This window comes from Eulemur rufifrons, chromosome 15 (genome assembly GCF_041146395.1).
Source record: "Eulemur rufifrons isolate Redbay chromosome 15, OSU_ERuf_1, whole genome shotgun sequence".
Lineage (NCBI taxonomy): Eukaryota > Metazoa > Chordata > Mammalia > Primates > Lemuridae > Eulemur > Eulemur rufifrons.
In genome coordinates, this window is record NC_090997.1 from 13,899,676 (window position 1) to 13,916,435 (window position 16,760).

At 36.2% G+C, this 16,760-nt stretch overlaps 1 protein-coding gene across 1 annotated transcript in view; it reads right to left on the reverse strand.

The window, feature by feature from the left end:
* Positions 1–16,760, reverse strand: part of SUPT3H (SPT3 homolog, SAGA and STAGA complex component) — a 427,271-nt gene that overhangs the window by 219,433 nt on the left and 191,078 nt on the right. The window contains exon 3 of the mRNA XM_069487792.1: positions 1,253–1,337. Within this exon, the coding sequence (XP_069343893.1) occupies positions 1,253–1,337 (85 nt within the window). The remainder of the gene's footprint in view (positions 1–1,252; positions 1,338–16,760) is intronic.

Here is a 16,760-nt window from a genome sequence, read left to right on the forward strand (position 1 = left end):
TTTCTAATGGCCAACACTGTAACAAACTCAGCAAGAAAAGGAAATAATGATAGCTTTGGATAATGATACCTAGAATAATATTTACGTATCTATTAGTCCATACAGATATACTACATAGAAAACTAAATAAATAAAAACAAAAGACAGTTTTTCCTTTAAGAAGAATTGCAATTAATAAAGGCAAAAGGAAAGAAGGAAACAGAAAAAATCACCACTAGGCAAATAGCACAGTAATAATTGTCTCAGATAAGATTTACTGATCAATGGTAAAATTAATAGGTAAATTTTTTGGGGAAAGAGAATATTTGCATAGTCATAAAACATCCTCAAAGTACTTACTAACCATGAAATTAAAAAATAGTAACTTTATAGTGGAGAAACTCAGCACACACCACCTTAAATAAGCTATCAAGTTTAATATCACAAATAAGACACATCATGAACCCCTGGATAATGATGATAATATGATGCACTGAGACGGACCCATCACTTCTGTGGTAATCTTGCCAAACATGCATAACCTCATTCTAATCCTAACAAAACATCAGACCAATAAAAATATAAGATCATTCTACAAATTAACTGTCTAGTACTTTTCAAAATCGTTAAGGTCATAAAAGTAAGGGAAATACTGAAGAACTATTGTAGACAGAAGGAGACAACACAGACATGACAACTAAACCAACATCATATCCTAGATCAGGCCCTGGAGCAGAAAACGGATATTAGTGGGAACACTGATGAAATTCAAATGAGGTCGGTAATTTAGTTAATAGTATTGTACCAATATTATTTCATGGTTTTGATAACTATACTATGGTTATGTAAGATGCTAACATTAGAGGAAGCTGAAGGGTATCTGGGAATTCTCTGTACTGTCTGTACAATTTTTTTTGTAAGTCTAAAATTCAAAACAAAAAATTTTTTAATAACTTTTGGAAAAACTAAAATAATATAAAAAGGATGAGTTGTTTGCCACGGGCCAGGGGCTGTGGTAAGAAGACTGACTACACAGGGGAACAACGGTCCCAATGGAAATTTTCTATATCATATTGTTAGTTACATGACAATACTCTGTTCCTAAAACTCATAATTATGCAAACTGAGAAATTTCGTTATATGTAAATTATACTTCAGTAATGCTGACAAAAAAGAATTCCAGATGTAAATAAATTTTTTGAAGTGTTGGGTTGCAATCCCAATAAAAGCAGAATGCAGAGAAGACATCAAATAAAATTATATATGCTCTTACCAGATTAATTAACTGAGTGTGTACCACATCTTCTACCAAAACTACTGTTTCATGAAGAGGCCTCCTAGCATCACCTAAGGAAAACCTGCAAAACAAATTTTACACACATAAACCATAAGGACCATAAAACTAAGAAAGGCAAAAAGTAAAAGATACTTATTATAAGAATCAGCTTAATAAAGACAGTATACATTGTACCAAATAGATGTACAATTTTCTCTAGACAAAGAAAACACAATCTTTCCTATAAAAGCTGCAAAACTTCCAAAGAAAAGTAGAGTGTTATATTTCTTGAATTTCATAGTATTTTTTTAAAAGGCATTTACTGTTTCAAAATGCAAAATAATAACAACCACTTGATAACACGGGCAACCAGCAAATCATGTAACCACATCCAAATTACCAATACCAGAGCACAGTAACGGCTACATACAAATTTACAAAAGTGTGTGATGTGATCAACAGTGAAATTTAGTAAGACAAATTTATGTAAATGCTACCAATTGTGAGTCCCAATTAGATAAAAGCAAGAATAGATCACAAAATTGGTCTTAAAAGTCCTCTTCTCAACTTTCATATGGTAGACTGGATGTGCGGAGAATCCGCTCCTTCAATTAAAGAACACTTGAAAATGTACAATAATATTTTAAAACTGTATATATAAAGTATGCTTTAACAGCAGTAGAGAAGACAAAACAGAAGTCAGACAAGACAAAAAAACACAGTGCCATGGGTAAGAGAGCACTGGACCCCAAATTAATTCTGAAAGCATCTACTTATTCATAATCACCTACAGCCTGTATTGAACTAGCATAGTATTCAAGTTATAGGAAAGAATGTGGAGACCCCAAGCAAGGTAAGAAGTCTATCTAAAGAACTCAATATAAAGTTGAGAAATCTAACATCTGGTGATGGTGATACCTTTAGTGTGTGAACTAGGAAAATACCCATTCCACAGAATGTACTTTGCCGAACGCTTTGGATAGAAGAGAAAAAAAAAAAAGAAAAAAAAAATGTCCCTAAGAATTTTTAACCATTAATTCACTTCCATAATGTCAGAATACTTGCCACCCATATATCCTTAAAAAAAAAAAGCCAAAAATTAATTTAATGTGATTTATATTGATAGTACCACGGGTACCTGGCAGAAACAAATGCAAATCATTTCTTGAAGAACATATTTAAAACAAGCCCTGAAACAATATCATATGGATAACATATTGAGGAGCATAAATTCAAAATCAAAATTGACTACATATACTAGGAATCAAGTCATCATGAGTGACAGTGAGCAAGACCAACAAACTGCAGAATCAGACTCACAAAGCCTACCTGTATCAGAAAAATTAAATAACTATATATTAATTATGTGACTCATGTTTTTAAAAGGAGAAATGAAAAGTATAAATAAGAACAAAAAACTGCCTAATTGGTTAACCATATCTGAAAAAGAACTAAACAAATACAAATGGAAAATATGGTAAATAGCATTTAAAAAGTTAGTGAGAAGATGTCCTCAATATGATAAAGACCATATATGAAAACCCACAGTTAACATCATACTCAATGCTGAAAGTCTGAAAGCTTTTCCCCTAAGATCAGCATTAAAACAAGGATGACCATTTTCATCACTTCTATTCAACATGGTACTATAAGTTCTAGCCAGAGCAGTTAAGCAAGAAAAAGAAATAAAATACATCTAAATTGGGAAGGAAGAAACAAAATTATCTGTTTACAGATGACATGACCTTATATGTAGAAAATCCCAAAGTATCCACAAAAAATTTGTTAGAGTTGATTAAAAAATTCAGCAAAGTTGAAGGATACAAAATCAACATTCAAAAATCATTTGTATTATTATACACTAGCAATGTGTAATCTGAAAAGGAAATTAAGAAAATACCATGAAAAAGAATAAAATGCTTAGTAATAAATTAACAAAGGAGGTAAAAGACTTATGCATTGAGAACTATAAAAGACTGTTGAAAGAAATTAAAGAAAACCTATGTCAATAAAAAGCAAATGTAAGTAGATGAACAGACATCTGTTCACGACTTGGAATAATCAATATTATTAAGATAACAATGCTATGTAAGTTATACACAGATTCAATGCAAAACACTATCAAAATACCAAATAGCATTTTTTGAAAAAACACAAAAACACATATGGATATCCAAGGGACCCTACCTGAATGACCACAAACAATCTTAAAAAGATGAACAAAGTTGGAGTCGTCACTTCCTGATTCAAATTTACTACAAAGCTACATTAATTAAAACAAAGTGGTACTGACATAAAGATAGACCTTATATACAAATAGATTAGAATAGAGTGCCCACAAATAAACCCTCACATAGATGGTAAATTAATTTTTGACAAGGGTTCCAAGACCACCCAATATGAAAAGGACAGTTTAAGTGGTTCTAAGGAAACTAGATATTCACGTGCAAAAGAATGGAGTGGGATTCTTACCTTGTATCACATATAACAATTACTATAAAATGGATCAAAGGCCTAAATTTAAGAGCTAAAACTATAAAACTCATAGAGGAAAACACAAAGGAAAATTTTCATGACCTTGGATTTTGCAATGGTTTCTTAAGGCAAAAGCCCTAGCATCAAAATAAAAATATATAAATTGGATTTTATCAAAATAAAAACCTCTTGTCATCAAAGGACACTATTGAGAGTGTAAAGACAACCTACGGAATGGGAGAAAAATCTGCAAATCACATATCAGATTAATATTCAGAATAAATGGGCAAGACCTGACTAGGTATTTCTCTGAAGAAGATATACAAATGGACAATAGCACACAAAATGATGCTGAATATCATCCGGCCTTAAGGAAATTGATCAAAACCACAATGAGGTGCCACTTCACACTGCCAAAGATGGCCAGTATCAAAAAAACAGAAAAATAGTAAGTGTTGGCTAACTGTGGAGAAATTGGAAACCTTGTGCATTGCTGGTGGGAATGTAAAATGGTACAGCCACTGTGGAAAACAATTGGGTGGGTCCTGAAAATGTTAAACACAGAACTAGTATTTGATCCAGCAATTCTACACCTATGTATAGTATACCCAAAAGAACTAAAAACAAAGACTCAAACAGATACTTGTGTACCAATGTTCATAACAACATTATTCACAATAGCCAAAACTGAAGCATCTATCAGTAGATGAACAGATAAACAAAATGCTGTATATACTTATGATGGAATATTACTCAACCATACAAAGGAAAGAGGTTCTGATACATGCTACTACATGAATGACCCTTGAAAACAACTATGCTAAGTGAAATAAGCCAGACACTATGGGACAAATATTGTATGATTTCACTTATCTGAGGCAAATTCATAGAGACAGAAAGTAGGATAGAGGATACCAAGGGAATGGAAAGTTACTGCTTAATGAGTACACAGTTTCTGTTTGGGATGATAAAAACGTATGGAAATGGATAATGGTGATGATTGCAAAACACCATGAATGTGTTTAATGTCACTGAATTTTACACTTAAAATGGGCTGGGTGTGGTGGCTCACACCTGAAATCATAGCACGTTGGGAGGCCAAGGTGGGAGGATTGCTTGAGGCCAGGAGTTCAACACCAGCCTGAGCAACATAGTGAGAACCTGTCTTTACCAAAAAGAAAAAGAAAGAAGGAAAGAAAAAGGAAGAAAAAAAACAGAAACAGAAAAATTAGCAGGGTGTGGTGGTGTGGGCCTGTAATCCTAGCTACTTGGGAGACTGAGGCGAGAGGATCGCTTGAGCACAGGAATTTAAGGTTGCAGTGAGCTATGATGATGCCACTGTATTCTAGCCCAGGCAACAGAGTGAGACCCTGTCAAAAAAAAAAAAAAGTTAAAATGATAGATGTCATGTTATGTTTATTTTATTATAATAAAAGAAGAATAAAAACCTAATGAATTTAAGAGCAGAATAGATGTAGCTTAAAAGATATTTAGTGTTCAGGCCAATAGATCTTGAGAAAATTACTCATAACACACTGTGGCTAATAAGAGAATATCATGATTAATGTAATGCCAAAATCTTATATACTGTAGTGGAAAGGATAAATTTTTAGAAAAATATAAATGATCAAAACCAATTCTAGAAGAAACAGAAAACCTGATTAGCCCTATAAATTTTAAAGAAATTGAATTAGCACTTAAAAAGCAATTCACTTCACTTACAATGTTCTACACCAAACTTGCAAAAAAAGTCATTTTAACTTTACATAAATCTTTCAGAGAACAGAGAGAGAGAGACATTTCTAAATTCATTTTTTGAAGTTAGTATAACATTTGTACCAAAACCAAAAAGGACTGTAAAATAAAGGAAAATTACAGATAAATTTTAGTCATGTACATAAACAAAAACATAAATAAAACAAACAGTAAACTGAATACTGCAATGTATTAAAAAGAAAGGATGGCCAAGCATGGTGGCTCACAGGTAATCCCAGCACTTTGGGAGGCTGAGGCAGGAGGATTGCTTGAGCTCAGGAATTCAAGACCAGCCTGAGCAAGAGTGAGACCCTGTCTCTACTAAAATTAGAAAAAATTAGGCTGGTGTGGTGGTGCAGGCCTGTATTCCCAGGTACTCAGGAGGCTGAGGAAGGAGGATTGTCTGAGCACAGGAGTTTGAGGTTGCAGTGAGCTGTGATGATTCCATTGCACTCTAGCCGGGGTGACAGAGCGAGACTAAGAAAGAAAGAAAATAATATATTGCAACCAAGGTAAGTTAATTCCAGCATCATGGTTAATTTTGTGTGTCGACTTGACTATGGGGTTTCTAGATATTCGGTTAAACATTATTCTGAATGTGTCTGTGAAGGTGTTTTTGGATGAGGTTAACATTTGAATTGGCACACTGAGTAAAACATTCTGCCCTCCCCAATGCAGATGGGGCTTATCCAATCTAGCGAAGGCCTGAATAGAGCTAAAATCAGAGTAAGGGAGAATTTACTCTTTTTCTGAACCTGCACCTATGCCTTCATGGGGAGTTCCCTATGATTAGCTGACAAAGGAAGAGAACACTAGGAACTGTTTTACAGATGATCCTGCACGACATGCAGGCATCACCTGACAGTGGAAAATTATAGGACTACCGATCCCTTTCTGGACACCCCTGAAGAACAGCAGAAAAGGGAATTCCTAATAGTGGGCAGAATTTCAAGCAAAGCACCTGGTTTCTTCATTTTGTTTAGAAGGAGAAACTGCCAGACATGTGATTATATACCAATTCATGGGCTGTGGCCAGAGTTTTGGCTGAATGGTCAGGAACTTGAGAGAAACACTATTTGAACAGTGTTGACAATGAAATTTGGGGAAGGGCTTTGTGAGTAGACCACTTTGACTGGGCAAAATAATGTGAAGATATCTGTGTCCCACATGAATACTCAGAATGCTCACCAAAGGGTGATCTGAGCAGAGGAGGATTTTAATAATCAAGTGGATAAGATCATTCTGTGAATAACAGTCAGTCTCTTTCCCCAGCCACATCTATCATTGCTCAATGGGCTCATGGACAAAGTGGCCATGATAGCAGAGATGGAGGTTATGCATGGGCCCAGTAACATAGGCTTCTGCTCACCAAGGCCAACCTGGCTACAGCCACTGCTGAGTGCCCAATCTGCCAAGAGGGACAAACACTGAGACCTTGATACAGCACCATTTCCTGGTGAGGTCAGTCAGCTACCTGGTAGCAACTTGATTACATTAGACCACCTGGAAATCACGGAAAGGACAGTGTTTTGTTCTTACTGGAAGAGATACTTATTCTGGATACAGATTTGCCTTCCATGCACATAACATTTCTGCCAAAACTACCATCTCTGATTTCCAGAATGCCTATCCTCCACTCCACCATCACAGTATTCCACACAGCATTGCTTCTGATTGAGGAACTCAACTCACTGCAAAATAAGTACACTCATGGGCAATACTCATGAAGTTCACTGGACTTACCATGTTCCCCACCATCCTGAAGCAGCTGGATTGACAGAATGGTAAATAGCCTTTTGAAAACCAGTTACAGCACCAGGTGGGTAGCAATGCCAGGCAGGGGTAGGGAAAGGTTCACAAGAAGACTGTAGATGCTCTTTATCATTGTCCAATATATGGTACTGTTTCTCCCACAGCCAGAATTCATGGGTTTGGGAATTGAGAGGTGAAAATGGGAGTGGCACCACTCACTATCATCACTAGTGACCCACTTGCAAAAAGTTTTGCTTCCTGTTCCCACGACCTTATGCTTTCCTGGCCTAGAGGTCTTAGTTCCAAAGGGAGGAATGCTCCCACCAGGAAACACAATGATGAAATAGAAGTTAATACTGCTGTCTGGCCACTTTGAAATCTTCATGCTTCTTAATCAACAGGCAAAGAAAGGAGCTACTGATTGATCCCAACTACCAAGAGGAAATTGGACTGCTATTTCACAATGGAGATAAGGAAGAGTATGTTTGGAATACAGGAGGTCCTTTAGGGCTGTGGTCCCCAATCCCTGGGCTGCGAACAGGTACGAGTCCTTGGCCTGTTAGGAACCGGGCCACACAGCAGGCGGTGAGCAGCAGGCGAGTGAGAGCAGCTTCGTCTGTATTTACTGCTGTTCCCCATCGCTTGCTCACATCACTGCATAAGCTCTGCCCCCTGTCAGATCAGCAGTGGCATTAGATTCTCATAGGAGTGTGAACTCTACTGTAAACTGTGCGTGCAAGGGATCTAAGTTGCTCGCTCCTTATGACAATCTACATAGGATTACTAGGGAAGAAAAAAAGAGAGAGAGAGAATCTAATGCCGATGATCTGAGGTGGAGCTGAGGTGGTTATGCTAGAGCCAGGAATGGCTGCAAATATAGATAGATTATCATTAGCAGAGAAGTTTGACTGCACAATAAACATAATGTGCTAGAATCATCCTGAAACCACCCCCAGAACCCCCCACCCCAGTCCATGGAAAAACTGTCTTCCATGAAACCAGTCCCTGGTGCCAAAAAAGTTGGGGACCACTGCCTTAAGGCTAGGGTGTCTCTTAGTAGTACCATGCCCTGTGATTAAGGTCAATGGAAAAATACAACAACCCAATGCAATCAGGAGCACTAATATTCCATATCCTTCAGGAATAAAGGTTTGGCCCAACTCACCAGGTAAAGAACCACGAACAGCTGAGGTGCCTGATGGATATTCACAATCTTACTCTATGTTGATCCCCTATCTGACATCTTTAGTTAGTAATCTATGCCAAGATGTTTCCCAAATACAGTGTTATTCTTTTAATCTCTGTAAATTCTAAAGCACAGTGGCTCATGCTTATAATCCCAGCTACTTGGGAGGCTGAGGCAGGAGGATCACTTGAGGCCAGGAGTTTGAGACCTGCTTGGACAACACAGTGAGACCCCATCTCTAAAAAATTAAGGAAAAGAAAAATTAGGCCAGCATGGTAGAACACTCCTATAGTCTCAACTACTCAGGAGGCTGAGATGGGTGGATCACTTGAGCCCAAGAGTTCAAAGCTGCAGTGAGCTACAAATTGCAACAGATCTGCTCACAAAGCATCCAGGAATCCATAAAGAAAAGACAAAGAGACATTTCCTATACTGCTATATGAGCATCTTCCTAGATGCTGAGTTGTTTTCAATACTTAACCACTGGCTACAAACTCTAACATGGTTAAATTATTCTGGATGCTGTGGTTAAGTAATTGCTGTGGTCTTGGGAGCTAGTTACCTTTTTTTTTTTAATTAGCTATGGCTTTTTTTTTTAATGTTTTCCTACCTCAAATAATTGACATTACTTTGGAATGGACACTGTGTGACTACTGCTTAGTGTAAGAAGGCCCTGGGTGACTTGCTGTCCCCAAAAGGAAGTCTCCTTCCCTTCAAAGCACTTATTTGATTAAACTCTTATAGGCTAGGTATTACTATTAATACCCAAGAATTTCTCCTAACTGGAATTCAAATGAATAGCAGGCTATAACCCTAACACACACTGTAGTCAGCTAACCTGGCACCAGACAGTACATGCAAACACAGACATTATTATACTGTTTATGTCATTCTTTTTTTTTTTTTTTATCAATTTTTTTTTATTTAATTTTACAGAATCAAAGAGTCTAACAGTATATCTTGTTAGATACAGTATGTCCTCATAATGTATACATTATTTCTTGTACAATGATATGAAATAATATGGGAAATATTCATGATAAATTATTAAGTGAACAGTGCAAGTTAAAAACAATAGTTTCATATTTTTTCCCCACCCCCCCCTTTCCCGAGTCAGCACCTTCAAGTGTTACCACTCCCCAAACGGTGCGCAATGCACTCATTGTGTAGGCATACCCCCATCCCCTCCCCCACCCCCCACCTCAGTCTGATGTCCAATTGGTGTCGTTTCCAGATTTGTATTTAGGTGATGATCAAGGAAACCAATTTTCTGGTGAGTACATGTGATTCTTGGGATACTTCACTTAATATAATGGGTTCCAACTCTCTCCAGGAGAACCATAGAGATGTTGTATCTTCATCATTCCTTATAGCTGAGTAGTATTCCATGGTATACATATACCACAGTTTACTAATCCAATCATGTATTGATGGGCATTTGGGTTGTTTCCACATCTTTGCTATTGTGAATTGTGCTGCTACAAAGGCACGTGTTTATGTCATTCTTACCCAATATTGTTGAGACTGATTTGCCCACTGTCCAAGAGGGGAAAAAAGTGCAGAAGTTTGGCCATGATCAGTTATTTAAGGCAATCAGAGAGTCATAAACACATGCAAATTGTCCTTACTCTTCAATTTTTAATAGCTCTAAACTTCACAACTCTATAATTTTATCCACCTGTTTTCAAAAGAAGAAGTGAATTCAATAAATGGCTCTGAAAAAACCAAAGTGATAGGTTAAATCAAAATATCAAATAAACATCTAAGACAACAAATTTCCCATTAGTGATAATTTTTCTCTTGGCTTGATTTCAACATCCATTTCCCTACTCCCCTTATCATTATACTTATATTATCTATAGGTATTAATCATTCAATCAATCAATATTTACTGAGTGTCTAGTATGTGCCGGGCACTGTTCTAGTTGCTTAGAATACGTCAGTGAACAAAAAAAAAAAAAAAAAGAGTGGAGTTGACTTTTCAATGAGGTAAAGACACAATAAATAATATATCTAATAAATTACTAAATAATTTGTACATTAAAAAGATGACATAGACAAAAAGAAAATGTAGAACAGAATCAGGAGATGGGAAGTATGAGATTAGGGGGCAGTGTGAAATAGTAAAACATATTTATTAATTTTTGATGTGTGAAAAGAAACAGCTTTTAAGAAATGGGAAACAAAAATATAAATTAGAAAATTTTATAAAAATTAAGACTCATCTAGGAAAGCCCATCCAGAATTCTTAGAGAACAATGCATGAAAATGTACATCTGAGAAAGTTTACAAACATTGCAAAATATCTGTATTATCTATATAAAATTATTCTAACAATTCATACGGCATTTTTTCCTCATATATCTTATATTCCTAAGAAGCAAATATGCCCATCTTCAAACCCTACTGAATAGCTGCATAAAGTAAATGATTATGAACACTCCCTATTTGAGGAACAGGAAAGATAATGAATGAGAAGTATCTCAATCACTGAATATTAGGTCAAGGAAGAACCTAAAGGATTATTTAGTTAGTCTGTTCGTCTTGTTTTAAACAGATACAAAATAAAGGTCAGAGATGTTAAATAACCATCTCAAGGTCACAAATCTAGTTAAAGGCAAAAGCTAGGACTGACTTTTAACTCTTACAGAAGTGTTTGTATATCATGCTAAAGGCACCAAAACTGTAACAAATTAACCTTAAATGATCATTTACCAAAGATTGAGATTAACAAATTAATATGAAGGGTACCTGGTTCAATTGCTTTGTATAGATAAATAATTCTTAAGTCTTTTAGAGAGAAAAGGAATAACTTCAAGAAAGTTATTTTAATCCCTTATGCCCCCAAAACATTTAGTAACTCTAGAGCTTTACTATGTTATTTTTGCTAAAATTTAGTCAAAAAACTAACTTTCTATAACACTGGAAATAGATATACTATAATCACAACAACATACTCATAGAGAACTTTTCTTTTTTTTTTTTTTTTGAGACAGAGTCTCACTCTGTTGCCCGGGCTAGAGTGAGTGCCGTGGCGTCAGCCTAGCTCACAGCAACCTCAAACTCCTGAGCTCAAGGGATCCTCCTGTCTCAGCCTCCCGAGTAGCTGGGACTACAGGCATGCACCACCATGCCCGGCTAATTTTTTCTATATATATTTTTAGCTGTCCATATAATTTCTTTCTATTTTTAGTAGAGATGGGGTCTCGCTCTTGCTCAGGCTGGTCTCGAACTCCTGAGCTCAAACGATCCGCCCACCTCGGCCTCCCAGAGTGCTAGGATTACAGGCGTGAGCCACCACGCCCGGCCGAGAACTTTTCTCATTATTTTTTACTTTACTGCTTCTGATCAACTTTTTAAAATTTCAAAATATTAATATTAAAGGAGTACAGGTGTTTTTGTTACATGGGTGAATTGTATAATGCTGAAGTCAGGGATTTTACTGTGACTGTGACCAGAATAGTGTTCATTGTACCTGACAGGTAAGTTTTTACCCCTCATGCCACTCCCACTCTCCCCCTATATTAAGTTACCAATGTCCTTAACCCCTCTTTATACCTGTGTGTACCCATCGTTTAGCTCCCACTTATTAGTGAGACCATGTGGTGCCTGTTTTTCCATTCTTAAGATACTTCATTTAGGATAATTGTCTCCAGTTCCATCCAAGTTGCTGCAAATGACATTATTTCATTCCTTTTTATGGCTGAGTAGTACTCCACGGTATATCACATTTCTTTATCTGCTCATCAACTGATGGACATTTAGGTTGTTTCTCTATCTTTCCAACTGTGAATTGTGCTGTGATAAACATTTGAGTACAGGTGTCTTTTTCATAAATTGACTTCTTTTCCTTTGGGTAGATACCCAGTATTGGGACTGCTGGATCAAATGGTAGATTTACTTTTATTTCTTTGAGGAATCTCCATACCGTTTTCCACAGAGGCTATACTAATTTGCACTCCCACCAACAGTGTATAAGTTCCTGTTTCAACACATCCACACCAGCATCTATTGTTTTTTGACTTTTCAATAATGGCCATTCTGACAGGGGTAAGGTGATTCCTCACTGTGGTTTTAATTTGCATTTCCCTGATGATTAGTGACATTGAGTGTTATGTGTTTGTTGGCCATTTGTCTACCTTCTTTTGAAAAAAAAAAAAATCTATTGCTGTCTTTTGCTCACTTTTTGATGGGGTTGTTTTTTTCTTGCTGATTTGAGTTCTTTATAGATTATGGATATTAGTCCTTTTGTCAGATGTATAGTTTGCAAATATTTTCTCTCATTCTGTAGGTTGTCTATTTACTCTGTTGATTATTTCCTCTGCTGTGCAGAAGCTTTTAATTAAGTCCCATTTATTTATTTTTGTTGTTGCTGCATTTGCCTTTGGGATCTTGGCCATAAATTCTTTGCTTAGGATGATGTCTAGAAGGGTTTTTCTTTTTCCTATGTTTTTTCTAGAATTTTTATGGTTTCATGACTTATATTTAAATCTTTAATCCGTCTTAATTTTTGTAAATGGTGAGAGATAGGGAACCTGTTTCATTCTTCTACACGTGGCTATCGAATTTTCCCAGCACCATTTATTGAAGAGGCTGTCCTTTCCTCAGTGTATGTTTTTGTCTGCTGTGTCAAAAATCAGTTGGTCATAGCTATATGGTTTTATTTCTGGGTTCTCTATTCTGTTCCACTGGTCTATGTATTGACTTTTATACCATTATCATGCTGTTTTGCTTACCACAGCCTTACAGTATAATTTTAAATCAGGTAATATGATACCTCCTGATTTATTCTTTTTGCTTAAGATTGCTTTGGCTGTTTGGGCTCTTTTTTGGTTCCATATGAATTCATTTATTATTTAAAACAAACTGGAAAGAATGCAAAAGGATATTTTCACCCATTTTACATGAACTGGGAATCAGAGAGATTCAAGACAGTTAAGAGATTTGCCTATAGCATCAGCAACAGTATGTAATAGAATCACATGGTATGAAATAGTCACATAGAGACAGGAGAATTTTTCATTATCGGATCTTTAGAAAATTATCCAAACAAAGGATATAAATGTGGCATACTGTACCAGCACTTTCCAGATTGACAGTGTCCATAAAAAAAGTATTCTGTAGTTTTGTAGACTTTGGGAAATGACTTATATTTTATTCTTCTCTACATTTGCAATATATGTTACCATATTAGACACTCTGAGAGTTTCTGAAATAACCTTTAGATTTTCAATGTATTTACTATGTGTGTAATCATTTTTCTAAGCCCACTTAATTATATAGTATTGAAAATCAATTTAGGAAACACTTGACTTAACCAAACAGCTTGCGGACTTTGGTGATAAGATTCCAAATAAGCTGCAGTCTAAGATTTTAGAACTTTAAAGCCAAGTGCTTCAGTTTTAAACAATGAGATAAGGATAGTGGTGAAAACAGTAAACATTTGGAGCTTTTAAAAATTCATTTACCCAATCAACAGATATTTATTGTGGGTCTAGGCACTGAATTTTACACTAGCTGAGAATTTTTAAAGTTCCCACAAACTAAGGAAATGACTGATTTTTCTGCAGCCATGGTAATAAGCAGCCAATAAAATCAATTCTAAAGCTCTTCAATGAATTACCAAACAATGGCAGTTCCTCACTGCCCAAAGTCAATCAGGAACAGGCTCATTCCAGTAAACAAACATCTGAGTGCCAAACAATCAACAGTCTCATCTGAGTAATCTTTCTTTTACAGATGATGTCAACCTCCAGAACACCATCAATCCATGAACTCCATGCTTCCTGAAAACCCTACAGAAGATCAACAGTCTTTTCTGCTGAGAAACTGTTTGACCAGCATATATCTCTCCTTTACGATAAGAAGCAATGAATACATTTTTCAGACACTGAATGATGGTCTCATTATTTTTTGACCGTGACAGTGTTTGAGAAGTCTACTCTCACAAACCTGTCAGCCTAACCTCCCCTCCTATTTTTTCCCTCTTAAATGTTTATTTTGAAAGCTTTCTAACCAACAGAAAAATTAAAATAACACTACAATGAACATCTATAAATCCTTTACCTAGAATCACCAATTGTTAACATTTTCGCACATTTATTCTCCCGCTCTTTCAAAAAATTTATACCCACATACACATATATCCAGTTTTCTTTAAACAGCAACATTTATTAAGTGCTTTAAATGTGCCAGGAATACCTACATGTATTCTTGTTAGGTAGATAGTGAGGGGTTCCAGGTCTCCTAGGGATAAAAGTGGGTGCTGTTGCTTTGGTGCAAGTGCCCCATCTGGGAATAAGACCCCCATTTTGCTCCTGCCCCATCTTAATCTCCCAAACGACTGCCATACGTGGGGAAGAGGGAATAACCCTAGAAATCTGCCAATCAACTTAGCATGCCAGCTGCGAAAGAATGCAGAGGACTCTCTAGCCCACGGGCCATGTAGCATGGGTGCCACAGAGTCCAGAAATTGACCTAGAACAACCTGCATGCCTAGCAATGCAACTCCCAACTGTCTAATCAAAGTGGTTCCATGGTGATGTTTGATCCACAAGGGAGGTCCCAATCCGGGCACTATAAAACAAGATGCAGACTATAACCAGTCCTTTTTCTGCACCCTTTCTTTCGCTCTCCCTTTGCTGCAACAGTGGGTCTGGTTGTCATCTGTGGTGTGTGTATCATGCTCTGTAAATGTATATCTTGCTCTTGCCCTATAAATCCTATCTTTCTCTCCTCAATAAAGCTCATTTTTGTGCTTGCCTTACTTTGGTATGTCTGGTCATTCTTTGGCCACGAGAGTACTAAGAACCAACATTTCAGACTGAAACCTGACATGATGTCACTTAAACCTCTTAAAGACCCTACAAGCTACTACTATTATGCCTGCCCCTCTGCCTCTTGAACACATATTCCTTATAGTAAGTGCAATTCTTTTTTTAAATTAACTTCCACACACTAGGCTTAGTTTCATCCCCTGGAACAACATGAAATAACAAATCCTTTTACATGACAGGTCTTTAAAACTATGAAGAAAGCTTACTTTTAAAAGTTTGATTTTGTTTTGTTTTTGCTAAATAGCATCTGTTTTTAAAACAGCTTTACTAAGCTACCATTTACATACCATAAAATTCAAGCATTTAAAGTTTACAATTCAATAATTTGTAGTAAATTTACAGGGTTGTACAACCATCACCACAACCCAGTTGTAGAACATTTTCATCATTACAAAACAATGCCTCATGCCTATTTACAGTGAGTACCCTTTCCCATTCCAGCCTAAGGCAATCACTAATCCACTTGAAGAAACTATGCACTCCCTCTAGTCTTGTTCAAGGTTAAAGATTCCCCCCTTCTTATTATTTAGGTCTAAATGTAAATGGCATAGTGTTAGAAAGGCTTTCCCAACTACCACCACTTTCAATCCTAAATCAGAGTAGTTCAGCAATTATTTGGTTTAGGGATTGAGGTCCTGTCCAAGTAAGTTTTCACTAAAAAAAAAAAGTTCCAAAACTTTCAATAAACAAAAGGAATAAAATCCTCTAATCTACATGTTTAACAAAAGTCTAAATATTAAGCCCTGTAGCAGAGATATCCTTGAAACAACAGATCCACTAGTCAATACTTTGTGGGCTGGGAAGAATTCAACCAGCTTTCAAGATGCCTTTGTCTGAAATATAACTCCCCATCTCATCCATAAGAACATCATAAGAAATGAAGTTTGACCATGTTGAAATTTTTACTCTATTGTCAAAGCATTACCTTATCAAAAGGGAAATTATTTTGCTCTCATGTGAATTGTGAACTCATGCAGTACCTAGTAACTACAGAATTTTTCTTGCAATTTATATCAAATTCACCAGAGTATAATGACTAGAATCTCTTTTCCCCCACCTTAAAATGAAGCAAACTCATGCCAAAATTATAACTTAATTACACTCCTTTAAATGCCATTCTAGGAGAACCACCTGGCAATAATTAATACCACCGCTGTACATAATCTCTCTCCTAATGTAGTCGTATTGGCAGGATTTAATTTGTCACCTAAAATAATGGTTTTAGTCTGATAGGCTATAATAATGAGTAAATAAAACTATAAATTTTGAAATATAGAAAATAGTGCAAAGTTGTTATATTGTCAATTAATAAACTTGAAAATTGTGCAAATATTTGTGACTGCCGATAGAAAAATACATAATATATTCCAGTTGTACTACATAACACATTCCATTTGCTCTTTCAGAAAGTGCTTTGGTTTTAATCAGGAAGTGTACAAGAACACTGCCCCACTACAATATGTAAACTGGACAATGATCAGTCACTTTTGTTCTGAGAAAA